Source organism: Budorcas taxicolor, chromosome 5 (genome assembly GCF_023091745.1).
Source record: "Budorcas taxicolor isolate Tak-1 chromosome 5, Takin1.1, whole genome shotgun sequence".
NCBI lineage: Eukaryota > Metazoa > Chordata > Mammalia > Artiodactyla > Bovidae > Budorcas > Budorcas taxicolor.
Genome location: NC_068914.1, coordinates 14,802,469 through 14,829,941, shown reverse-complemented (window position 1 = coordinate 14,829,941; position 27,473 = coordinate 14,802,469). Strand labels below are relative to the sequence as shown.

Below are 27,473 nucleotides of genomic sequence, written 5' to 3'. Positions count from 1 at the left end.
GTTTATCAGTATCTACAAAGAAACTTGTTGGGATTTTGATTGGGACTGCATGGAATTTATAGACCAAATTTGGTAAGAATTGATGCATGTCAATGAAAATCAGTCGATCTAAGAAAGAAATGGAAAATTTTATTTGAGCCAAACTGGAGACTATAACCCAAGAACAGCATGTCAGAAAGCTCTCAGAGCTGTTCTACCAATTAGAAGTGTAGGCATAGTTATGTAAGTTTTTGTTTTTTGTGGGTTTTTTTTTTTTTGAGACAGAGGGCTGTACATTAAATGATATATTATTGACAGTTTAATACTCCAGATCTGAAAGTCTTGCAGCCCCTTAGCAAGATCAAGAAGGAAAGTTATCTTTTAAGGAGTTGTCTTATTGGTGCTAGAAGAATGTTGCACTTTATGGCTGAGCAGGTGTTTCTGCCAATGGGGGAGGTTTGGTTGATGCATAATGCGGATATGCAGTTCTTGGTGGTGAAGGGAGAAGAGGCCAAAGGCAGAGAAAAAAATATTTTTTAATTTTATGTTTCAATTTTTCTTGTCTTGCTGTAAAATATGAATGTTTTTGTATGTAAAATATGAATCCTTTAAAAATATTACTGAATTTGATTTGCTAAGATATGTTTCAGATTTTTCCTTCTGTGTTCTTAAGGCCTGTCAGGCTATAGTTTTATTTTTTTGTAATGACATGTCTGGTTTTGGTATCAGGATAATACTGGCCTCATGGAATAAATTCAGAAATATTCCCTGCTTTTCTGGAAGAATTTTATTTTAGTAGTCTGTTTCTCCCAACTTCTGTGCTATTGTTGACATATATTTTACTTAACGTATTTACCCATGTAAGTACCATTTCTGATATTCTTCCATGCTTTGTGTAGATTCTTATTTTCATATGATGGCATTTTTTCTTGTGTGAAGGACTTCCTTTTCACATTTCTGGTGGTTCAGGTCTGCTGGAGATGAAATTGTTTAGTTTTTGTGTGTCTGAAAAAGTATTTATTTTACCTTTGTTTTTTAACAACATTTTACTGGTCATAGAATTATAGGTTGATTGTTTTTTTCCCTTTTGGTGTTTTAAAGACATTATTTCACTGTCTTCTAACTTCCATTGTTTCCTATGAGGAATCTGCTATCATTATCTTTGTTCCTGTGTATGTAATGTATATATCTTCTGTTTTTACTTTTAAGATTTTCTCATCACTGATTTTGAGTGATATGATTATGTTACGGTGTGGTATAGTTTTTTGTGTGGTTCTAACGTTTGGAGTTTATTGAGCTTTTTGGATGTGAGTTTATAGTTTTCACCAAATTTTGGAAAATGCTGGCCACTGGTACTTCAAAATGTTTTTTCCTGTCCTCTCCTGTCTCCTCCCTTCAGGACTACATAAATGCGTCTATTAGACGGTTTGAAGTCCCACCTCTCACTGATGTTCTTTTCATTTTGTTTCTTTTTCTTTTTTTTAATCATGGTAAAATATACATAGCAAACTTATATTTTAATAATTTTGAAGTCCATAATTCAGTGGCATTAAGTACATTTACTTTGTTGTGCACCCATTACTACCATCCATTTCCAGAACTTCTTTATCATCCCAAATGAAAACTTTGTAGCCATTAAACAGTAATTCCCCTTTGTCTCTTATTGCTCAGTCCCTGGAAACCACTATCTGCTTTCTGTCTCTATGAATTTGACTGTTCTGGTACCTCATCTAAAGTGAATTATACAACATTTGTCCTTTTGTGTCTGACTTATTTCATTTAGCATAAGGTCTTCAAGATTCCTTTTAAAGACTGAATATTGTTCTGTTCATTTTTAAAAGTTCTCTTTTTCCTGTGTTTCATTTTGAATAATTCATATTGTTATGTCTTCGAGTTTACTGTGCCTCAACAGTATCTAATCAGCTATTAATCCCATCCAATGTGTTTTTTATTACATAGCTTTGCAATTTCATTTCTAGAAGTTTGAGTTGGATCTTATGTGTCCATATCTCTTATTTCACTTTTTGAACATATGTAGTACAGTTATCATATCTGTGTCAACATCCTTGTCTGCTAATTTTATTATCTGTGTCTGTTCGGGGTCAATTTCAATTGATTTTCTGTATGTTGTAGGTGAGTTTTCCTACTTCTGTGCATGCCTGGTCATCTTTGATTGGTTCCCAGACATAGTGATTTTACCCGTTGGGTGCTGAATACTTTTGTATTCTCCCGCTTTGTTGAGAGATGTAATTAAATTACTTGAAAACACTCTGATCCTTTTGATTCTGCTTTTAAGATATGTTTGGCTGAACCAGAGACATGTTTAGGTTTAGGGGAGGATTTCTCCATATCAGCACTAATTCTTTGTTGTGAGAGACTGTCCTGTGCATTGCAGAGTGTTTTAACAGTATCCCTAATGTCTAGTGTTTAGATGAGCACCCAGCTGTGACAACCAAAAATATCTCCAGAAATTGCCAAATGGTTTGGGGCGCCAGTTGCCCCCAGTTGAGAGCTCCTGTTTTAGGGTTAATTTTGTCTTTCTACTATGGAAAGATCTTGCTGTGTATTCTGCCCAGTGCCCCATGAATCATGAGATTTTTTTTTTCCAGCCTGGTTGTTTGCAGTAGGCGCTTTTAGTGATCTTGTGTGAGTACTAGGCGTTATCGCCTCTAATCTTTCTGGGTGGTTCTTTTTTCAGTCTTGTTTGGTTTCCTCACATACAAGTGTTGATCAGCATTCAGCTACCTGTTCAAGGGAGATCCTTTGCAAATCTCTGGAGTTCCATCTTAGTGTACGTACATTGTTATAACAAAAATACTGTAGGCCGAGTGCCTTAACATGTCTATTTCTCATGGATCTGGAGTCCAAGGAATCTAAGATCAAAGTGCCAGCAGATTTGGTGTCTATGAGGTCTCCTTCATAGGTGGTCTTCTTTTATCTGTGTCTTTACATGGCAGAACAGCTGAGAGAACTCTCTGGGGTATATAAGGGCATTAATTCTGTTCATGAGGATTCTGCCTTAATGACCTAATCACCTCCTAATGCTATCCCACTAGCAGTCAGAATTTCAATATAGGAATATAAGCATTCAGTCTATAACAATCTCTCTTTCTCCTCTCTGTTATTCTCTCCCGTGTACACTAACCACCTTGATTTCCCTAGACTCTCACTTCCATCGCCACTCACGTAGCCTGCTGGGCCTCACCCAGTTCATATCCTGCACTGCTCATTCATGGCAGGGGCAGCAGGACTCACCTGTTTCCTCCTCTCAAGGATCTCCTTGATGTCTTGTGCCCACTGTTTTGAAACTGGTTTTCTCTCCATATATTTTGTCTATATTTTGGCTGTTTCAGGTGGAAAAGTAAATCTGGTTTCTCTTATTGGATCTTGGTCAGAAACAGCAGTCCCTTTAACTGATAGTTGATTCATATTAATTATTTATTAAAGCTGAAAGAATTCTGAAATGTTTACTAATTTCTTCATTCTGTATATTTGTAGAAAATCTATAGCTGTCATATTCTTCATTAAAAGTTTCCTGTTCCCTGTAGGTCCTGTGGTACAACAAAAATATTATGTTGTCCTGAAGCCTTTTATTATCTTTTAACATACCTCTTTAAAGTGCAGGTTTTCAGAGTGTTAACTAAATATGGGCCTCTAACTGTATGTAGCAGTATAGAATTAAAGGGCATGCCCTGACCTGATGGAGTACAACAGTGCAATGTGTCTTGCTTTTAGGGCATTGCCACAGCAGGTTCAAAGACTTCTAGGAAGCTTTCTTGTATGACAAGTCATATTTTCTAGCAGCTGAAACACCAGCATCAAAGCCTGTTTGTTAGTTAAATTGAGGCTATAAAGAACAGATTGTTAGCCAGATTGGAGGTGATACAAGACAGAAAAAAAACCCAAAATACGAGAGAGATCATTTTGAGCAGTGTATGAAATGAAACTCGACTGAAGAGCAAGGGTAAAAGGATGGGAGTGACTTGGAACCCACTGGTGGTAAGCTGTTAGAAAAATGAAAAAGTGAGATAGAAATAAAATGACAAAAGGAATCTGGCCTTATTTTGTATGAGATGAGCCTCTCATACTTTTTACATTATAATTGTTGCAGAGTTCATAGCATGCGCTTGTTGGATATTCAGGGTTGAAATAATTTATTCAGAGAATACCTTGGGGAAAAGATATGTATGTAGTATGTAGGATGAAGCCATCTGGCTGTCTATATGGATTAAAACGTAGCAAAATCATTTTAAATGGCACTATATATATATAATAAGTGATATAAAATTATATACATCAATGTGTGTAAATTCCATGAGTTGAAGTGAATAAATCATAATTCCCTGTCCTTTGGGGTGGTGATGCTATATTGTAGGTAAAAAGCCTGGAAAGCTATTGTGGCTTTAGACTATTAAAAGCTTTGTTTGGAAACACTGAGTTAAGGTTTCCAAAAACTAGGTTTGCTTTGTAGTAATCAAAATATAAACATTTAATCAGCATGTTTCTTGTTGGCTGAATATTTTTGATGGTGTAAAAAGTACTTATGCAGCTGAGTATCTGCCTTTTTCAGGTAATTATAAGTATTCCTGGCAACAGTTGTGTTGGCTAGAAGAATGCAGAAACGGCAGCTTTTTACTTTTCCTCCACATAAGGAAGCATAGAAAGTTTTCATAGCCAAAAATGCTTATGATAAAGGAATGATAAGCACTAAAACCAGGAGTTAATATGTCTGGGAGGAGAGAAGGGTATTGATGTTTTGTTTTAGTTTTTAAAACTATTTAAAATCAAGTTTAACACATGTAAAGTGTAGCTCATAAGTATACGGATTGATGAATTTTCAGTGTATAACTACTGTTCAGATTAAGAAATGAAACGTATGTATTGGAACTGTTTGATCCCCCCCCCCCCCCCCCCCCCCCCCGCCAAGCTGTGTAGTGGGCATGTGAGTATTCGTTGTGTTATTCTTTCTTCTTCTTTTTTAATGCTTTAAAGTTTACTGTGTTTTTAAAAAATCATCTCAGAAGAAAATATGGCCTTTAGTGATCTGGAAAATGCCAGAAAACCCACTGACTTTAGTTGTTGAGAAAGTACTTTAGGGAACTAGGTTTTTTCCATGTAAGCCTTTGTCTCCCACGTATCTGATAAAAGTTTAGAAGCCTGATATAGGCCCAAGTGACTGAACACTTTAAAATGGAAAAAGAACATAAACAGAACTGTGTGGGATCAAAGTAGTAAAAATTATTAGTACTTTTTGAAATGGTACATTCCTTTTATAATTGAAGTATAGGGAATTCCTTGGAGGTCCAGTGGTTAGGACACAGTGCTTTCATTGCTGAGGACTCAGATTCAGCCCCTGGTCGGGAACTAAGATCCCAAAAGCTGTGTGGTGTGGCCACAAAAAAAAAAAAAAAAAAAAAAAAAGAAATAATATAACTATAATTGCAGTGTAAAATATGGCCCCTCAAATTTGTGGGCATTGAAGTGTTTTATCACTAAATCACAATGATATTTTAAGAAGGAAATTCCTTATAAGTTCTGTAATGGAATATTCAAAGTATAGAAAGAAATGAGCTGTTAAGATATTCATAGATATTTATATCTAGTAAAGATTTTATATCTATTGTAGGAATTATTTGGATAGTATGTTTAATCTTAAGGGGTTTCCTGAAATTAGTTTTCCATCTACCTTTGTGGGTTTTTTGTGTTGTTTTGTTTCTTTTTGGAGTCAGTTGCTGTTCAGTTGCCAAGTTGTGTCCAACTCTTTGTGACCCCATGGACTGTAGCGCGCCAGGCCTCCCTGTCCCTCAGCATCTCTCAGAGTTTGCCCAAGTTCATGTCGATTGAATCAATGATGCCATCCAATCATTTCATCCTCTGTCGCCCTCTTCTGCTTCTGCCTTCAGTCTTTCCCAGCATCAGGGTCTTTCCATTGAGTCAGCTGTTCAGAGCTGTTAGTGATTGCCTTCCGCTCTTCTTTCTGAGCTGGGGGGCTCATCTTTTGGTGTCATTATCTTTTTGCCTTTTTATACAGTTTATGGGGTTCTCATGGCAAGAATACTGGAGTGGTTTGCCATTGCCTCCTCCAATGGACCACGTTTTGTCAGAATTCTCCACTGTGACCGTCTGTCTTGGGTGGTCCTACATGGCATGACTCATAGCTTCATTGAGTTATTCAAGCTGCTTCACCACGACAAGGCAGTGATCCATGGTTTGGAGGCAGGAGAGAGATTTATTCCTCAAACGTGAAGATTTCTAAAATTTGATCTATTTTCCTGTATGACAAATCTTTCTGTATATCTCATTTTACGAAAGTGTTGAGTTATTCTTCTCAATTCTTCTCACCAGTAGGCTGTTTCTAATTAAGTTATGGCCTGCTATGGTATGGGAAAGCCACTTGTAAAATGTTGCCAAAAAAACATTTTATAAAAATGTTTGGTCATTAGCTTTTCCTCAGCTACTGAATCTATGTGTGTAAACTTATTAGAATGTTAATCTGTTGAAAGCTACTCATGAATGAATAATTTTGTTTCTTTTTTCTTGTCCAGAAGCCAATATAGCAGTGTAGATGAATAACTGTTTCTGGTGTATTTATGTGTATTTGTTCTTCAAAGAAGTTGTTAGGGCACGTTGAGTTTTTGTTTATTTTCCTATTTTCCCTTGACAGACAGTTGAAGAAGAAATGGCTGGTCCTAATCAACTCTGCATTCGCCGCTGGACTACCAAGCATGTAGCTGTTTGGCTGAAGGATGAAGGCTTTTTTGAGTATGTGGATGTTTTATGCAACAAGCACCGACTTGATGGAATCACATTGCTTACACTGACTGAATATGATCTCCGATCTCCTCCTCTGGAAATCAAAGTCTTAGGGGATATTAAAAGGTTAATGCTCTCAGTCCGAAAATTGCAGAAAATACATATTGATGTTTTAGAAGAGATGGGATACAACAGTGACAGTCCCATGAGCCCCATGACTCCATTTATCAGTGCTCTTCAGAGTGCAGAGTGGCTCTGTAATGGGGAGCCTTCACATGACTGTGATGGACCCATCACTGACTTGAGTTCTGATCAATACCAGTATGTGAATGGTAAAAACAAACATTCTATTCGAAGATTGGACCCAGAGTATTGGAAGACCATACTGAGTTGTATATATGTTTTCATAGTATTTGGATTTACATCTTTCATAATGGTTATTGTCCACGAGCGAGTGCCTGACATGCAGACCTATCCACCACTCCCAGATATATTCTTAGACAGGTAAGTTTTCTTTCTAGTTACCGAATTTGTAGAAGATAGCTATAATAGCAGTGATAATATATTCATGACAATTAGGTTGCTATACTACATAAAACAGTTATACTGTTGCTTTGGTCGATATATACTTTCCATTTACTTTATCTGGTAATATGTAAAGATAGTCTTTGGAATTGCCTTTTTCCCTTATACTAGACCTCAAGTCTAGATGAGTAGAAAGAACCACTCCTTATTTTATTTTTCTATGTTATGTTTCTATTTTTCTATGTTATAGCTGTAATATTTTCTATATTTATGTTATAGCTCCTTGGGCACTTCATATTTTAAAAGGGTTTCCTGGAATGTTATTTGTAATAAATGGAATTAGGTTATTATTATTATTTTTTTTAAAGATGAACAGGGTTTTGCTTTTATAAAAATGTGGGGAAGTCCCCTGTATCATCAAATAAATTAGAATTATCATAGATGCTACAAACTGATTGTTGATAGTATTCTGTTGATTTATAAATACTGAATTCATAAAAAAGAATACAGTATATTAAATGAAAAATAAGAATAGAACAAAAAACTATTAGTTTTTATATTTGTGATTTTAAAACATCTTTTTAGTTTGTATTGCTATCTTATTTGTTTTTATAAAATATTGTACCCTTCTGAAAGTGCCTTATAGTATATGGTTTGTTTTTTTTTAATGAAGTGAATTACAGTGTCCACATTAAGGTGGCAGAATGACACATACATCACATTTTATTCTCTCTCAAGCCCTGACAAAAAGCATAGTGAAGAAGTTATGTTTGTTTGTAGGTCTTAAATTATAAACACAAGGAAAGGGCAGATAAGAGAGGAGAAAAGAGCCGTACATTTTTGAAAGTTTGAAAGCAGATGGGTAAGTAGCAACAAGCAGAGCTAAAGTAACCTAATTCTAAAGCGGCCATCAGGAAAACTGAGAAACAACCCAATCTATGTTGCAGATTTCTCAAAGCTCTGGATACTGTAGGTGAAAGGGTGATGCTAAAAATAAAAAGAGAGAGAACTGAGTGAAAGCTGTTTAAGAAACTGTTAGATCCCTGTATCTCCTTCCCTGTTTTATCGTACACAATTTTTCCAACAGAAAACCCTAAGCAAGTAAAGAAGACAGCTTGTGGATAAGAGTACTCTGGGCAGAAGAAACAGCAGGGTGCAGAAGTCCTGAATTGTTAGTAGGTTTAGCATGTTTAAGGAACACCAGTTGAGACATGGGGAGAACAGCTGGAGATGAGATCTAAGAGCAGACAGGAATCCAGACTGTATATGTACTTGTTGACAATTGTAAGGACTTGAGCTTTCATTCTAAGTGAAAAGGGAAGCCATTGAAAAGTATTTAGGATAAGAGTAGAGTGATCTAAGGTCCATTTTAAAAGGGCACTCGAATGGTTGTTGTATTGAGAATACCATGAGGATGGGGATGGGAAAGCAGAGGTTAGTTAAGTTTTTGGAATTCATCTAGACAAAGATGAGGTGGGTTGGATTAGGATAGTAGTGGTACACACATACATACATGTGTGTGTGTTTGCAACAAGATTTGCTTGTGGATTTGCATCTAAGGTGTAGGAAAAAGAGAGAATTCAAGGATTATTCCAAGATTTTTGACTTGAGCATCTGGAAGGATGAAGTTGCCCTTTATAGAGATGGGAAGACTGTGGAAAGACTTCCAACTTCTTGGAGAGAAAAGTGAGGGTTTGGTTTTAGACATGTCATATTTGAGGTATGTTTTACACCAAATCAGATGTCAAGTAAGAGATGGGAAGACGAGTTAGAGTTCAGAGAGTCTGGGCTGAAATTTGGGAGTTAATGAGCATAAGTAAAACTGTGATAATTGGTTAATGTCTCCTAGGTAGTGAGTTTAGTAGGGAGAGGAAGAAGATTGAAGATTGATCCCAAGAATAAGTATAATATCTAGAGTCAGAAAAGTAAGTCAAAACCAGTAAAGAAGAAGCCTGAGGAAGTCAGGGCAGAGAGAGCAAGAGAATATTCTGGAAGCCAAGTTTGTTTGTTTGTCTGTTTAAGTATTTTTAGAAGACAGGAATAATTTATAATTAGCTGTGTCAGATGCTACAGAGGGGTCAAGTAAGATGAGGTTAAATGACTGTTGACCTTGACAAGGGCAAAAGCCTGATGGTGGTGGATTCAAGAGAGAATGTGAGACTGGAATATACCCAAAGGTGTATCTCCACACATAGGAAGCAGCATATGTACAGAGTTATTCATTGTGACGTGTAAAAATTATAAATATTGGAAATATTGTAAATGCTTATCCACAGAAAACTGGTTGAATACACTGTGGTATACTTACACAATAGAGTACTATCTAATCATAGAAGAGAATGAGGAAGATTTCTGTGAACTAATGAAATGGTTTGTAAGAAAAACTCAGTAGCAATGAAGCACCACGAGCATCCAGATCATGGTTTCTAAATCCCAATCTCTACTAAAGGGACAGACCAGGACTCCTTAGAGAAATGGCTGATTTTAAGTTTGGAGCATGGTAAGCATAAAATGAGCCTGAAATAGATCTTATGCCATAAAGCAAGGAAGTATATCAAAATAACATATGATCTGGTTTTAAGGGGCTCCCGCTAATCAAATTAGGACAGTCAGAACATCAAGAAGCATAGTGATGGTAATGAATTATAATATACTGAGTAGGAATCTATGGACCCATAGTGATAAACAAAACCAAGGAGTTCCTCAAGGGAATTATAAGAGAAGTTGAAGAGCCAAAACCAAGCACAGCACATGAACTTTAATTGGATCCTAGATCAAGAAAAAAAAAAAAATTCTGCTGTAAGAACATTTTAGGGATAACTAGGAAAATTTGAATATAGATTGCATATCAAATGATACAGTATAACACTAAGTGTTACAGTTTCCTGGGTATAATAGTGTATTGGCTTATAAAGAAGGTACCCTTGATCTTAGGACATATATGTTGAAGTGTTTAGAGGAGAAGTATCACAATGTTTGCAACTTTTCAGGAAAGATTTACTCTTAGAGAGGAAAGTGTATGTATGTGTGTGTGTCAGTATATATAGAAAGAGAGAAATAAAGCAAATGTGGGGAAATGTTATTGTAAACAATTAAGTTAAATAAAAAATATAAAGTGTTTATTCTTTAAAGGTTTTTTTGTTGTTGTTGTTATCAGAATTTTTCAAAGTTAAAAAAGGGGGAAGGACAAAGAAATGATATGAGAGAGAGGACGAAAATGGAAGGAGAGAAACTGGAAACAATCAGGTCTTACAGGCCCTTAAAAGTTTTTCTGTAAGGGCAGCAGAGAAATGGAGCTGTTGCTTGGAGAGGAGGCACCAGGGATTTATTCTGGATGGACTACATTGTATGGCGTAGCTGTTGTAATGATGATGGGAATGACCCAATTTAAGGGAAAGGATATGAGAGGGTATAACTGGTGGAGTAATGCCCTTAAGTAGACAACAAGGGGTTGGATCTTGTAGGTGGGTGAGGCGGGTCTTCGTGACATGATCTGTTCATTCACAACAGGGGAGGATAGAACATATGGAAACAGATATAAGATTGCCAGTTGTGTTGGTAGAACATGAGGAAGTACTCTGCTGATTGTCTTTATCTTCTCTGAAAACAGATTTAGAAGAGAGAGAAGGTCAGAGGTTTGCAGAGAAAGGACAAGTGTGAAATGGCCGTCTGTGAATGAATAGACTTGTGTGAGGTAGCAGCAGTACTGAGGGCCTGCTTGAAGTTAATAGGTTGACTTTGTGTTTTTTCACCACTCAGCTGCACAGATACAGGTATAGAACAGGTAGATAGTTGGATTTCAGCTGGGTCAAAACTTTTCTAGGTAATACAATAAAGGAAGAAGAAGAAAGAGAGTGAGTATAATGACTATAAACAGGTGGATAGGAGGGAGGGGAGGATAGGAAGTAGGTGAAGGACAGAGGAAGTGTTATTAAGATCTATGGATTTGGGGTCTCAGAATTATTAAAGTTGGAGAACTAGGAGGAGTAAGATGGTAAAACAAGAAATGTTGATTAGTATAGGATTCTTGACCTTCAGCTGTGAAGAATAATCTCGGTGATGACAAGATCCAATTTATAACAGTGGGTGTAGGTCACTGAAGTAGAGTAAAAGAAGTTGGAGGAAAAGTAAAAAGAGGAGTGAGAAGAACAAATATCACAACAAAAGAAGCTTTGGAGAGAGTGATATTGAACCAGAAACTAAAATCTCAAATCAGAGAATGGATGCTGAGGTTCTGTAGATAGCTATAACAAGGCATAATGAGAAAAAAGAGGGGAAATGATCATGAGGATTTTATTTTAAAGTGTACAATCAAGTGGGTTTTAGTATATTTATAAAGTTGTGCGGCCATCACCACTACTTCCAGAACATTTTCAACACCCTAAATAAAGTCATATCAGTCACACCCCATTTCCCTCCTCCCTCTAGGCTCTGGCAAGCAGAATCTACTTTCTATGGATTTGTCTGTTCTGGACATTTCATATAATGGCTGTATACAACATGTGGCCTTACTTTATGTCTGGCTTCTTTAATTTAGCGTACTATTTCTAAGATTCATCCATATGAGTAGTATGCGTCTGTACACCATTCCTTTTTAGTACAGAATACTATTTCATTGTATGGATATATACTGCATTTAGCTTATCCATTCATTAATTGATGAATGTTTGAGTTGTGTTCACTTTTTGGCTACTATTGATACTTCTGCTGTGAACATTCATATACAAGGTTGTGTATAGGCATATGTTTTCAGTTTGCAGTGGGGATTTGAAACCAAATTGTGCCTAACATGCTACAGTGCCACCAGCTACAAAGCCTCGTGCTCTTAAATATCTAAACTTCATTCACAGGAGAATGGTAGCAGGAGCCGTCAGCATTCCTTCTATATCCTCTTGGATTGCTTTTCCATTTTCTTGCACATTTATACTCCCAGCATCCATCAGTTGTGTGTCTTTGTTAGAGGACTGTTCTTGGGCTGCTGGAATACACTTTGCCTGCTTAAAAAGAGAACCAGACATGCTTGGCACTTTACATCCCTGAAGCAGCAGCTCTTAACCGATGGTGTGAGGTGGGGTATATGTATTTCATTTCTCTTTGCCCAAGTTAGGACAGCTTTTAGGCTGGACCTGCACTGTCTCCCAGATTCCCCACAGACTTGAGCCAGTTGCCCTTGCCTGAGTTTACCACGGAGGTTTGCTGATGTTTCACCCTTGGCCTCCTGATCTCATTTCCCCACTACGCTATGATTTTCCCTTGGGAACATTCCTAATCACTTTCACAGTGATCTTTGTTGTGTCAAGCTTACTTGACACAATTCCAAGAGCTTCAGCACATCATAAACAAAACTAGGGAACAGAGATGCTTTTAGAGGCAGGCCCACTTACATGTGAGGAGAGATAGCTAATAACCATAATAACAAGAGAGGAAACAGAAGCACTGTAAAAAGCACACATAATTAATGGAAAAACCACATCAATCTGGGGCTTAACTGCCTTTCATTTCTCAGTAGTCCCTGAGGTCATTACCTTGTCCAGTGTAATAATCTGTGTTCATAGTAATGACTCTGAATTATGAAAGAAAATTAAATTCAATCCAGAAAAAAAGGAATAACATGTATATTGCACTTTAGAAAGCATTGCATCAAAATAAATTTGAGATATTGAAAACACATTTGACAATTTCCTTACAATGCTTCACTAAAAAACAAACAGGAAAAAGTGGAGATGGGGTTCCCAATAATCCAATGAAGGCAGAAGCAGTGATAATAATGAAAATTTGTAAAGTAGAAAGCTAAGTGCCTGTCGTGAGATTGAGGACTAGCAGTGCCTAAGAGGTGAGTTTATTCATACTGTGGTGCTCCAGAAAAACTTTCAAAACGAGAGGCATCAAGCGTCTCTCAAGACAGGGTATAGATAGGAGCTAAATATGGGAGAACTGGTTAAAAATCTACTTAAGACCTGTTCTACTGCAACTGAAGACAGGTAGTTTGTTCTCAAACATAGTTGATATGAGGGTCTCTGGACTCGGGGACACCATTCTCAGATGAGAACAAAGGTGCATGTTTTCATTGTATTTTCAAGGTGATTAACTAAATCTATGGACTAATCACAAGACTTCAAGCTCCCTTCCTTAAGTAGCCAGACTAACTTCCCATGCCCAGTCATACCAGCCCCAATCCTCCAAGCAAGGAAACAAATTCCTCTCCTTGGAAAACCTGCAGAAGAGAAAAGGACTGTAGATACTGGAGGGTGCACTGACTTCAGTATTAATAGGTTGTGACACATGGGCTCAATAGTTGTGGGTCCCCTGCTCCAGAGCACAGGCTCAGTAGTTGTGGCGCATGAATTTAGTAGCTCCACAGCAGGTGGGATCTTCCCAGATCAGGGATTGAACCCCTGTCTCCTGCAGTGGCAGGCAGATTCTCTACCATTGAGCCACCAGGGAAGCTCTTGATAGTTTCTTAAAAAGTTAAACATATTCTTAACGTAGAACTCAATGATGTCATTCCTAGGTATTTGCCCAAGAAAAAAGAAAACATATGTCCATGCAAAGACCTGTTCATAATCACCCGAACCTGGAAATAGCCCAGAATACCCATAGCTTGTGAATGGATAAGGAAATTGTGGACAAAGAATTGTATACAGTTACATGGATGAATTTGAAATATATTATGTGAAAATAGCCAGATACAAAAGGTGTTTGGACAAACATTGTGTGATTGCCTTTATATGCCATTCTAGAAAAGGCAAACCTGTAGGCATCAGAAGTCAGATCAGTGATTGCCCCACAGCTGAAAGTAAAGGAGATTGATGACAGTGAAGGGACACAAGAGAAGTTTTTAGAGTGATGAAGGTGTTCTGTATCTTTATTGTAGCAGTGATTGCATGACTGAATGTTTGTCAAAACTCACGGAACTCTATAGCTAAAAATGGTGAATTTTTGTAAATTAAACCTCAGTAAATTTGACATTAAGAACAAGTTCATCTTCTAGTCCCTCATCTGAGAAAATAATTCAAGGATACACTACATCAAAACTAAGAAGTAAATTGAGAAAGAGGAGGACATGAGATTCAGGAAATAGTGGATCCAATATAGAAAAGAAGAATTCCCAAGATGAGGGCTAAGTTTTACTGTAAGAAACGCCATGCAGGAGTAGAAAATGCAGGCTTTCTAAAGAAGGAGGTCTTGGATAGATTTCTCTCAGTTCTCAATTTCTTGATTTTATTGATAGAATAGTCTGGAAGTGAATTGGTGATAGGCACCCAAGAAACAGAACAAAAAGTTACTAGCTCCAGAGAATTGTAAGAAGTTGTACAAGAGATTGTCTTCCATTATCTTAACTATGAACTACACTTAAAATTTTACACTAAGTAAAAGCCAAAAGTTATTTGAAACAAAATTATGAAATGATACTGAGAGCATGGGAGAGAAAGAGAGAGAATGTGTGTGTGTGTTTTGTATGTGCTTTTGTGTGTGTTACTAGAAGATACAATGTCAAATAAAACACAATGAAAGTGATTGCCTTCCGGGAGCAAGAATTGCGTTTAGGCTGAGGATGAGGCAGAAAACTTACTAAAACTTACCATAAAAACTGTGTGCTTTGTTGCTCGGTTTTGTCTGACTCTTTGGGACTCCATGGACTGTAGCCCACCAGGCTACTCTGTCCGTGGGGATTCTCCAGCCAAGAATACTGGAGTGGGTTGCCGTGCCCTCCTCCAGGGGAGCTTCCCTGCCCCGGGATCGAGCCCAGGTCTCCTGCATTTCAGGAGGATTCTTTACTATCTGAGCCACCAAGGAAGCCCATATACATATATACCTTTTTGAAAACTGTTTTAAAAGTTGTAAGTTTTTAGAAGTCATTTAAAGGAATCTTTTATCTGAAAATTTGTATTATGTGAAATAACCCTTTTTCCCATAATGCCAGATAAATAAGGCAACAACAGATTAAAAATACACAAGAGGAATTTTTTTTCTGAGGTAATAGGTAAAAGATGAGTCCCTGAATGAAGATGATCGTCTCTCTTCAGGTGCTCTGAATAAGGTTTGAGTAGACTGTTAATATCTTTCAGATTTCATGTTTTCTTTTTAAAAATACCTTTAGTTCCTCAGTTATAAAATTAATGTGCCATAGTATAGAAAATTTTAGTGTAAATTAACAAAGAATAAAAATAAAACTGTCAATAATCTTACCATTCAGTGATGACCTATTCGGACAAATTCATTTCCGTCTTCTTCCTCCACCACACTTCTCATTCCTCCTCCTTTATTTTTCTTCCTTGTTCTTCTTTTTCTTCCTCTCCTTCTCCCCACCCCCTTCTTTCTTTTTAATTGAGAAAAGTGACACGTCTTTTACTGGTGGGTTATCACAGATGCTGTGGATTTAGTAAGGAAAGAGAGATCAATGGAAAAGACAGAAGAAACAGAAATATAAAACAAAGGAGGGCAGAGAGAGACACAAAAAGGAGTAAAACAAAACAAAAACTCTATTTACTTTGAAAACAAAATACACTAAACAAACAGCCAAAAAAAAGAGTAGTTGAGTTTAAGTCCTGACTGTGGATTCTGAAATGCATATCATTTAAGACGTGAGCCTTTTCCCCTCTTCTCTTTTGGGAGCAGTCCTGTATCTGGGTCTGCCATGTTATGGGGAAGGAGACAAGAGTTGTTACTTCTCTGCAGAGAACCATAACTGGGAATCACAGACACAGAGAGGTTCAAATAGTTTCATGAAACTATTTTATGAAATAGTTTTTTTTTCTCAGGTTCTCCAGATACCATCTTCTAAAAGAGGTAACAGTTAAAGAAAGTACTTTTAAGGTCATTATTAGAAGAATATCTTATTGAAAAGGGTGGCACCATTTGCATACATGTACTTCATGTCAGTCCAAACATGTAACTTTCTTCCTTTCCAGCGTCCCCAGAATTCCATGGGCCTTTGCCATGACAGAAGTATGTGGCATGATTCTGTGCTATATTTGGCTCCTGGTTCTTCTTCTTCACAAGCACAGGTACCTCTCTTATTTAAAATTACAAGACTGAAAATGTTTTGACTATCTTACGTAAAGGTCATCAAACCTTGTTTCTTCCTTTGCTGTTTCCTTATTAATTTCCTTCTCTAGTTGTTATAACATTACAGTTATTGGTACAGAAAAATATTTTGGGTTTGATCGGCAAAAGAGTCAACCTGAGGTAGTACCTATATATTTAGTAATATTCCAAATATATTTTGCAGGGAGAGACGGTGATATATAACCATGTGCTAACTACTAACAGCCTAAGTCTAGCCTTACCTTTCTCTGTAAGCAAATTGGAAATATCACTGTCTATAGAAGGCTTGGGACCTCTCCAGGGAACAGTCTTCTGTCAGATGTTTGGGTGAAAGAAACTATTCTCTGCTTGAAGGAGGCCCATTAAAACAGAGGTCACTTTGCACATCATGCGCATCTAGCAAGTGTAGTTTACTACAGATAACACAGGAGACTGCAGAATAGGAAAGGTGCTGCTTTTGTACTTTCACAAGAAATATAAAGGGAAGAATGTTTTCATTAAAAAAGAAAGAAGTGTAAGAGAAGGCTCCTTTCCTATATAATTAAAGAGGGGAAATTATTTAAAAAATAAAGACATAGTGTGAAATCTAAAAAGCAATGTAGTTCAGTTTATTTACAACAGAAAAACAGACTCACAGACATAGGAGACAAACTTATGGTTACCAAAGGGGAAGTATGTGTATGACACAGGAGGGGTGGGAATAAATTAAGAGTATGGGATTAACAGATATATACCACAGTGCTGTGATATAAAACATACAAGCAACAAGGATTAAGGCATAGTAAAGAAAAAACTAAAGAACTGACAAGGTTTGTGGATCTCCTATCTGTTGTCTTTGGACGCTGAAGAAGAATAGGGACATTTGCTTGATTTTTTTTTTTTATTCTTTCTCCTCACCAGGAGGTGCGTAAGGTAAACCACAGTGATGGGCTTTTGCTCCTAAGCAGCAGTTATTTCAGTGCTTTGGAGGTGAAAAGAAAGGTTGATGATTGCTATTCTTGTCACACTTTTAGGCCATATTGCACTTCATTCTCTTTTACTCTGCAGGAATATATATAGCTGGATTGCTTAAAACCAGAGGTGGTTTAAAAACACATGTATCACTGCTGCTTTCTAATTTAACTTTGCCTCACAAGACCCTGTAGATCTGAATGGATCCACTCTTTAAAAACAAGAGTTGAGTTTATATAGGAAACCTTGGTAGGTTTGGCAAAGTGCAGCAACTAAATTCCAGTTTTGATGTTTACTTAGTCAAACAAAGTGTTTCTCAAAGTATGGTCTTTGTGCCACTTTCATTAGAATCACCTGGGTTCTCGTTAAAATCCAGGTTCCTTGTTATCTTCTTCAAAAACCTCACAAAATGATAACTTGGAAGAAAGAAGGCAGAAACCTTTGCTCTGGACTTCCCACCATATGATAAGAAAATTCTCCATAAATCTTGTATTAAGAAATTTTTATTGCATCACTGAGCTTGTAGGAAGACAGGAAAATCCCAAAGATCCCCAAACACACATACACGTGAAGAAGAAAACAAAGAAAAAATAACCTATCGTGTAAAATCAGAGGAATGAATACGAATCTTTGAAAAAAACAGGGTTACACTGGTTGTATTGCCAAAGCTGAGATAAGGAGACGAAGCCTTAGGTGTGTAACAAAGTTGAGTGGCTGATAGGAAAACTCGCAGATTAAGCTGTGGATCTTGGAATGGGCTAGACTGTTCTCAAGTCAGTACTGCTAACTGAGTCTCAACAAACTTAATTCTTCTCTGGATGATAGTGTATTCAATTTAGGCTCCTGTGGTTTCTCAAAATGTTGGAGAGCAGGGCCTATTAAGAAAAGTAAGAAATGGTAGAATCTTCCTGCTTTGAGTTGGGACCCTCTCCGTTCAGTGTTAGTTCTTCTCTTTCTTAGCTTCTTTTCTTCTTTTTTATAGTACCATGGCTTCAGTAGTGAACCAGAAATGAAGCAGATCCTGCAGAGACGGAAACCTAGTTTGAAATAATTTCAGTTTCTAAAATTGTATTAAAGTGACCCTAGATTGTTAAATCCCTTAACTACTTGCCAAAAGAGATATCAAATCTCTCTTTGGGAAGACAATATAGACCTATCAATAAATTTAATTCTAAAAATTTTTATATACAATATCTGGCACTCAAGTAAATAATAAAAAAAGCACACAAGTATGTAAGAGAATATGATTAAAATTTAAGAGAAACAGTAAATAATGGAATAGACCCACAGTGGATCCAGAAAATGGAGGTACCAGCCACAGATTTTAAAGTAATTCTGCTGACTAGTATAAGTAGTCTCCAACTCTTTGCGACCCCACGGACTGTAGCCTGCCAAGTTCCTCTGTCCGTGGGATTTCCCAGGCAAGAATACTGGAGGAGGTTGCCATTCGCTTCTCCAGGGGATCTTCCCAACCCAGGGATCAAACAGTCTCCTGCAGTGCAGGCAGATTCTGTGCTGTCTGAGCCAGCAGGGAAGCCACCAGGAAAGCCCCTGCTGACTGTGTTCAATATAATTTTAAAAGAAGAAAATGGACACTCTAGAAGCAAACACAGTTTTTAAAATCCATGAAATTGAGAATTCAGTAATGAGTATGACATCTAGTTGAATTCAGCAGAAGAGGGGATTAATGAATCAGAAGATAATTTGAAGAAAAAATATTTTTAAAGATAGAAAATAGATTAAATTTGGGGGAATACTGAGGGGATAGCCTGGAAAAGGTGTAACTCATGAATAATTAGAGTTCCTTGAGGAGAGGAGAAAGACAATAAAGCAGAAGTATATTTGAAGTGAAAAAAATTAAAATAAATCCAGATTTCTGATCTCCATCCCAGGTGTACACACACTGCAGTTTGAAACTCACCTAACCTTGTGTTCAGTACTTTTTTTGAGGGTGGGTGGGAGGAGCATTTTAAAAATGTATAAGCCAAGTCTCTGTACTTAAGAATCTTCTAATCTGTTTTCGCTTAAAACATTTAAAAAAATTATCAGTACAAGTGATTTCATGCAGTTTCAAGTTTTTGTTAGAGATGTGCTTAATGTAAAACTTAGTATTAAAAAAACAGTATTTTGTAGCTTAAATTTAAGAGAAATTAGAGAGTTTATTATATAATTAGTTATTAACCAATTTACAGTGTCATTGATGAGCAAAAAAATTCCCTAGAATCACATATTTAACTTTACTTCTCATTAAGTAAATAAGTTATGACAATATATGAGTAATAAAACTAACGCTAAGATAAGTGTCAGGCGAGGGACTATCTTCTTTCTTGTGTAACTTTTGCTTTCTCTTAGTCATATTTTCTTACAGTAAAATGATGCTCTTAGGTCTGCACTGTCCAACATGGCAGGTGCTAGCCACATGTGGCTGTTCAAATTTAATTTAGTGGAAATGAAATAAAATTACGTTCCTCGCTTGTACATTTCAGATACTCAAGAGCCACATATCGATGGTCTCTTGGACAGGGCATAGATGGTCCGTTTCTATCACTGTGGATGGTCCTGTCGGACACTCTGTTAGATGGTCTCTTAAGATTTCTGTCTTCAAAGAGTCTAATGGTTTTCCTGCTTGTTCTCCCTCAAAGTAAACATTAGTTGCCTGGGGATATTTTGGTTTGTTTTCTTCTGACCTTTCTTCCTTTTTGGTCACTCTGTTCACAGGTCCATACTTCTGCGAAGGCTTTGTAGTCTGATGGGCACTGTCTTCTTGCTTCGCTGCTTTACCATGTTTGTGACCTCCCTCTCCGTGCCAGGACAGCACCTTCAGTGTACTGGAAAGGTAGCCTGCTGTCTTCTTCACCATTCTTCCCTCTTACTCTTAGTGTGTTGATGGCTTAGATGTATGTATGAACTAAGGCTTAGATTTTGCTTTTAATATTATTAATTAAATGTGCTTTTTAGCATTTTTGGTATCAGTAATAAACGTGTAGAAATAATTTGGTAAAAGTTTTAAGCCATAAGCCAGAATCTGCCTCCCTGTTACTTCCATCCATCGATCCTAACTAGTTCAGTGCTGTAGAGCTACAGAAAAAAAGTAGCTTTCAATTATCATTTTTCCTTTCCCACCATCCTCAGCGTCTTTAGTTACTCATGTTATATGACTCCGGACCTTTCACTGTCTTCATCACTCCTCTTTAAAAAAGTGTTGCGGGGGCTTCCCTTGGTGGTGCAGTGTTTAAGACTCTGCTTCCACTGCAGGCGGCACGGATTTGATTCCTGGTCAGGGAACTAGATCCCACCATGCCACAGCTAAGACCTGGTGCAGCCAAATAAAATAAAGTATTAAAAAAAAAAAAGGCAATGAAGTTCAACCATATTCCATTTAAAATATAGTACCCACTACTCTAAACTTTACTCTTTCGGCTGCTGCTGCTGCTAAGTCGCTTCAGTCGTGTCCGACTCTGTGCGACCCCATAGATGAAAGCCCACCAGGCTCCGCCGTCCCTGGGATTCTCCAGGCAAGAACGCTGGAGTGGGTTGCCATTTCCTTCTCCAATGCATGAAAGTGAAAAGTGAAAGTGAAGTCGCTCCGTCATGTCCGACTCTGCGACCCCATGAACTGCAGCCTACCAGGCTCCTCTGTCCATGGGATTTTCCAGGCAAGAGTACTGGAGTGGGGTGCCATTGCCTTCTCCGACTCTTTCAGAGATGTATTATAATAATGGCTGATTTTGTTTTTGTTTTATACTTTATAGGTTGTTTTGGTGTACTGTAGACATAACCTTCTCTTCTGGCTAAACTGAGAGAGGATAACTTATACAGATGGGAACAAAAAAAACAAAGTAATGAATTATTTTAAAAAATTTTTTTAAATCGTGAAGATCATTTGTGCTTTGTATACAGAATTGGCTGTTGTGACTCATTAAATTTGGACAAAAGGATTTGTTAGCCTCTTTTCTAAGCCTCCATGCTTTAGTTAGGTGTTCCCAAATATTTTAATAATATACTAACATGTTTCTTGTTATCTTAATGTTGTTTGTAAAGTGTGAAACAAATTAAGTGTCAGTTCTTCTGCTGCAATATAAATAGCTGAAATGTCGAGGAGGGAAGATTAAGCAGCCAAAGGAGATCAAGAACTAAAAATATAGCCCTGAGCTGAAGGATATATAAACTTTCTCGAGGTATAACGAGACTGACCAGTAAGAAAGGAGGAAGGGGTAATGACATTTAGGATTTACTGTAAAGGAAATCTTTTATTTTTTTAAGGTAAAAGATGCTTTTGTTTCTTCTTTTTTTTTTCTCCCCCAAAAGGGAAAGTACTTCTAGTTACCAAGTTACATAAACTTATTGTAAATTTTCAAATTTTATAAAAATATGTAAATTAAAAATTCCCTCTTCTTTCACCCCACCCCATAAATAATACTGTTAAAAGTTTATAGCCACACAGACTATTTTTAACCATGCTTGCACATTCACACAAGTTTGTGTAGATAGCTGCTTTTTAAACAAAAGATAGGATTATATCACAGACGTTGTACTTCAGCTTATGTTTTACTTAACAATGTGTTGTTTACTTTTTCTGAAAAAATACATATAACTATACCTCATCTTTTTAATAGCTGCAGAGTATTCCATTGTACAATTTACCACTGTCCAAGTGGCATGCATTTAGGTTATTTTCAAATCTTACTCTTTATACATAATGCTATGATAAACATGCTTTTTCACTTATTTAATAGTCTTAAGATAAGTTCCTGGGAGTGGAGTTATGAAATTAAAGGACAGAACAATCGTGATACATATTGCTGCCATTTTCACTAGGAAAGACTACTTTTTCATGCTGTCACCACTGTGCATGTCACTTTCCCCATCACACTGCCAGTACTACGTTTTATCAATTTTTGGAGTCACTGTCATTCTGATTAATGAAAGATGATGTCTGAGACTTTTATGGTCTTATATTTTGAGATTCAATCTTTTAATCTCTTGACTGAAATAAAAATGCACAGTGTGAGAGCTCCGAGTTTGAGAGCAGCCTCTTAGGAACTATGCTAAAGAAGTAAGGGAAGCAGTTAGCATATATGTGGTCTTGGAGAAAGTGATCGAGCCACACATCTCGGTAGAAAGTTGCTGCTAGGCGTGAGGAACAGCTGTCTCGGTCAGTGATTTTAGTGCTTTTCTAAGTATGGGTGCAAGAAATTAGGTTCATAAAATTTTCTCCTGGGCAGGCAGGGGGAAAACTGTCCTGAAGGCCTGCTGCTGCTGCTAAGTCACTTCAGTCGTGTCCGACTCTGTGTGACCCCAGAGATGGCAGCCCACCAGGCTCCCCCGTGCCTGGGATTCTCCAGGCAAGAACCCTGGAGTGGGTTGCCATTTCCTTCTCCAATGCATGAAAGTGAAAAGTGAGAGTGAAGTAGCTCCGTTGTGTCCGACTCTAGCGACGCCATGGACTGCAGCCCACCAGGCTCCTCCGTCCACAGGATTTTCCAGGCAAGAGTACTGGAGTGGGGTGCCATTGCCTTCTCCAGTCCTGAAGGCCTATTCTGTCTGTTTTTGCAGAACACAGAGTACCTCATTCCTGGTCTCTGTCCTTGATGTCCTTTCAGGGCATGTTGAAGGTCAGGGACTACAGTAGCTAATGACTTAATTCTTGTACAACTGGATAGCAAGTGACATTCTTTAGCTAGAAAATCCGCTGAATTTCTGTGCATAGTGTGAAGGAGAGATAGAACAGTTTCCCCCAAATCAATTAGAAGAGATTTAAAAGGAAAAATAAGTAAGCTTGTTACAGTGAAAGGAGAATTCCCTGTAGCTGAGGAATTTAATTGCAGGTCAGCCACTAAAGGAAAGGATATATATGCATAGGGCTGCAACATGTGTTACAAAAATAAATTAGATACCATCCCTCTACAGTATGGACAGCCCTTTTTCTGTCTCTAATGACAGTTTTTCATTATCAGTTAGCTTAATGTGGGTATACCTGTTCAGATCTGCCCTAAATACTATTAATTGCTTTGAATTATAATATAACCTATTTATTGACCTGTATTTGCAGCAGTCATTAAAATTAGAAAGTTAAGATAATATTATCTATCAGTCAAATCCCTTACAATGAACTCCATAGGGCTTTTACATTGTAATAAAGTAATTGCTTGAAATCTCATTCCCAGAAGTAGTGGGTTTGGAGACAGAACCAAGAACATGCCTGTTTTCTTTTTTAATTTCGTGATGGAAAGGAAAGAAACAGTTAAAGAAAATTTCTCATCAAAATGTCTAAATTCATTCTATTGTGTTTCAGTTTTTATTTTTCTGGAAAGATATTTGGGGCATTTTACGATTGGAAAGGATAGGGAGACAAGTAATTGGGCAATAATTGCTTTTCTTTTTTGTACTATAGTATTTTTCTTTAATTTATTGCAGTATAGTTGATTTACAGTGTTGTGTAATAATTTCTTTTTTTTTTAAACTGACATCACTTGTTTCCTGTCTTTGGCTGAGATATTTTCCTACCAATCTGTTCTTCACTGCTTGATTTTTTTACTCTCACTTGCGCAATGTCTCTAACCCTGTTCTCATTAGAGGTCATGGAAATAAGCAAACCATGTATATTTTAGTATCTCCTTTCCTTTTCTCTGATAATAAATTTCTCTCCCTCCCCTGCCATCAGCTGAGACAGAAGGGGGAAACTGGGTAGTGTATAATCAGGTGAGATTTCTAATGAAATGGTGATTCTAGTGAGATTGTTCCTCTTGTTCATTGGCCATGGAATCTTTAAGATATAGGGCTCTAGAACTGGACTCCCTCTGTTCACATTATTACTTATTAGCCATGTGACCTCTCTGAAGCCAGTTTCCTAATCTACACAGTTAAATCAGTTCATACAATTTTTGTGGAAATTAAATGTAATAACATAAAAGCATATAGTAGCATGCTGCACATAGAAATGCAAATAAACTTACAGCAATTTTTTGTATTGTTATTATGTGTTAAATGCCTTTTTAAAAAAGTGACCGTTGCTCAAACTCTTCCTCAAAATGGATTACTTTTTTTTTTTTTTTACTCTATTTTACTTTACAATGGATTACTTTTTTAAGTTTTATGTGTGGGGGTTGGGATTAGATTTGGCTACTAATAACAGGAACTTTATGGTGGCTGTAGTTTAATAAACAAGCAATGATTTATTCTCTCTCATAAGAGAAGTCTGAAAGTAAGTACTTCAGATCAGGTGTTTGATAACTTTATGGAGTTATCAAAAATCCATGATTCTTCTGCCTTTCTGCCCTCTTGTCCTAACACTTGGCTTGCATCCTCAAGGCGACTTTGTAGCCATGGTGACTGCCAGAGCTTTAACTGTCACGTCTGAGTTATAGGCTGGAAGAAGGAAAGGTAAAGAAGACTTCCTCCAAGCTGTTGTCTCTTTCATTGATAAGAGCCTTCCCAGAAATCTTCTATACTTCCACTTTCCATCTTACTGTACAGAACTTAGTCGCTTAGCCACACCTAGCTGCAAGGAGGGATGAGAAATACAGTGTTACAGTTGAATTCGTCACCTCTTCTAAATGATTTTAGAACTGTTACTACTGAAGAAGGGAAAGAGGATATTGAATGGTAGCCATTATCTCTGTCATAGCCTGTTTCTTATTGGCAAGAACAGGCAAGCAAATTCTACTGTGTTATAGGGTATAAAACTTGGCAATGCTTTTGTGCTGTAGTAAGCTTTTAATTTCCATTGGATCATAGAAAAAGCAACAGAATTCCAGAAAAACATCTACTTCTGCTTTATTGACTACTCCAAAGCCTTTGACTGTGTGGATCATAACAAACTGGAAAATTCTTTAAGAGATGGGAATACCAGACCACCTTACCTGCTTCCTGAGAAACCTGTATGCAGATTAAGAAGCAACAGTTAGAACTGGACATGGAACAACAGACTGGTTCCAAATCAGGAAAGAAGTACATCAAGGCTATATATTGTCACCCTGCTTATTTAACTTCTATGCAGAGTACATCATGTGAAATGCCGGATTGGATGAAGCACAGCTGGAATCAAGATTGCCCGGAGAAATAATCAGTAACCTCAGAAATGCAGATGACACCACCCTAATAGCAGAAAGTGAAGAGGAACTAACGAGCCTCTTGATGAATGTGAAAGAGGAGAGTGAAAAAACTGGCTTAAAACTCAACATTCAGAAAACTAAGATCATGGCATCCCATCCCATCACTTAATGGCAAATAGATGGGGAGACAGTGAAACAGTGGCAGGCTTTATTTTCTTGGCCTCTAACGTCACTGCAGATGGTGGCTGCAGCCATGAAATTAAAAGACACTTGCTTCTTGAAAGAAAAGCTATGACAAACCTAGACAGCATATTAAAAAGCAGATATGTTACTTTGCCAACCAAAGTCAAATCTATGGTTTTTCTAGTAGTCATGTATGGATGTGAGAGTTGGACTATAAAGAAAGCTGAGCTCTGAAGAATTGATGCTTTTGAACTGTGGTGCTGGAGAAGACTTGAGAGTCCCTTGGACTTCAAGGAGAGCAAACCAGTGAATCCTCAAGGAAATCAGTCCTGAATATTCATTGGAAGGACTGATCAAAGCTGAAGCTCCAATACTTTGGCCACCTGATGGAAAGAGCTGACTCATTGGAAAAGATCCTGATTCTGGAAAAGATTGAGGGCAGGAGGAGAAGGGAAGATGAGATGGTTGGATAGCATCATTAACTCAGTGGACATGAACCTGAGCAAACTTTAGGAGATAGTGTAGGACAGGGAAGCCTGGTGTGCTGCAGTTCATGGGGTCACAGAGAGTCAGACACGACTGCACGACTAAACAACAACGACTTTTTCACGGTAAAGGAAGTCCTAGTAGAGAAGTTTGAATTGCATTGATTTCACTGTATGTGTGCTCAGTTGCTTGGTCATATCTGACTCTGCGACCCCATGGACTATAGCCTTCCAGGGTCCTCTGTCCATGGGATTCTACTGGCAAGAATACTGGAGGAATGGGTTGCATTTCCTACTTCAGGGGATCTTCCCAGCCCCAGAATCAAACCTGCGTCTCTTGCATTTCCTGCATTGGCAGGCAGATTCTTCACCACTATGCAGTTAATTACAGTGGGAGTCTGGTTGATTTTGCTTAGATCTGTCATTCAGTCTTTGAATTTCAGTGGGAGTTGTAAGAGCCTCTATTGCCCTAAGCATTTGAAACACTAATTCTTAGCTTTCTTTATAGGTATATGGCAGTGTATGGGAGAAATTACACCGGGCCTTTGCCATTTGGAGTGGCTTTGGTATGACCCTGACTGGCGTTCACACTTGTGGAGATTACATGTTCAGTGGCCACACAGTCGTCCTAACTATGCTGAATTTCTTTGTCACTGAATGTAAGTATCTTTTTAGTACTTCTCTACATAGCAAATGACTAGCTGTACAGGGGGCGGTGGGAAGAGTGTCAAATTCTATGAAGAATGGGAAAAACAGATCTAGGAAACGTATGACTGAGAAACATTGGAAGAAATGTTGGAAGAAATGATTTTAAAATGATCTTTCTGTCCTTTTCTCAGATACACCAAGAAGCTGGAATTTCTTGCACACTTTATCCTGGGTTCTCAACCTCTTTGGAATCTTCTTCATTTTGGCTGCCCATGAACATTATTCCATTGATGTGTTTATTGCCTTTTATATCACAACGAGACTCTTTTTGTACTACCATACTCTAGCCAATACCAGAGCATATCAGCAGAGTAGGAGAGCAAGAATTTGGTTTCCCATGTTTTCTTTTTTTGAGTGCAATGTTAATGGTACAGTCCCAAATGAATATTGTTGGCCATTTTCAAAACCAGCAATAATGAAAAGACTAATTGGATGAAGACTATCTTTGTAATGGGCTCATGACTAAAAATGCAGTCCTTTTTGAAAGTAACTTTGTTTTCTCCCCCCAGCTTGTTCCTGAATGTCTTGGTTTTTTGCCTATGTGTTGACAAAGTTCTCTGAGCGAGACTGTGACCATAGCAAGCAAATAAGAACAATCAAGAGTCCTTACCTGTCTGTCAAACAGAAGTTTAAGTAGATGTTTTCTGCCCCTTCTCTTTAGGCAGACTTAATGTTATGATTGAAGTCAGGCTCTTAGCTTTACCTTTTGAGTATTTGCCTATTGAACTTAAGCTTAAGCTAATCAACGTAAGCAGTTTGCTGGTTGAAAGGTGTAAAAAAAAAAAAT

The 27,473-nt window shown here is 37.5% G+C and overlaps 1 protein-coding gene across 1 annotated transcript in view; it reads left to right on the top strand.

Annotated features, from left to right (window-relative positions):
- SAMD8 (sterile alpha motif domain containing 8) overlaps positions 1-27,181 on the top strand; it is a 46,853-nt gene extending 19,672 nt beyond the window's left edge. The window contains exons 2-6 of the mRNA XM_052640946.1: positions 6,644-7,236; positions 16,170-16,265; positions 19,975-20,092; positions 26,487-26,637; positions 26,818-27,181. Coding sequence (XP_052496906.1) covers positions 6,644-7,236; positions 16,170-16,265; positions 19,975-20,092; positions 26,487-26,637; positions 26,818-27,122 — 1,263 coding nt within the window. The 3' untranslated portion in view covers positions 27,123-27,181. The remainder of the gene's footprint in view (positions 1-6,643; positions 7,237-16,169; positions 16,266-19,974; positions 20,093-26,486; positions 26,638-26,817) is intronic.
- Positions 27,182-27,473: the final 292 nt, after the last annotated feature.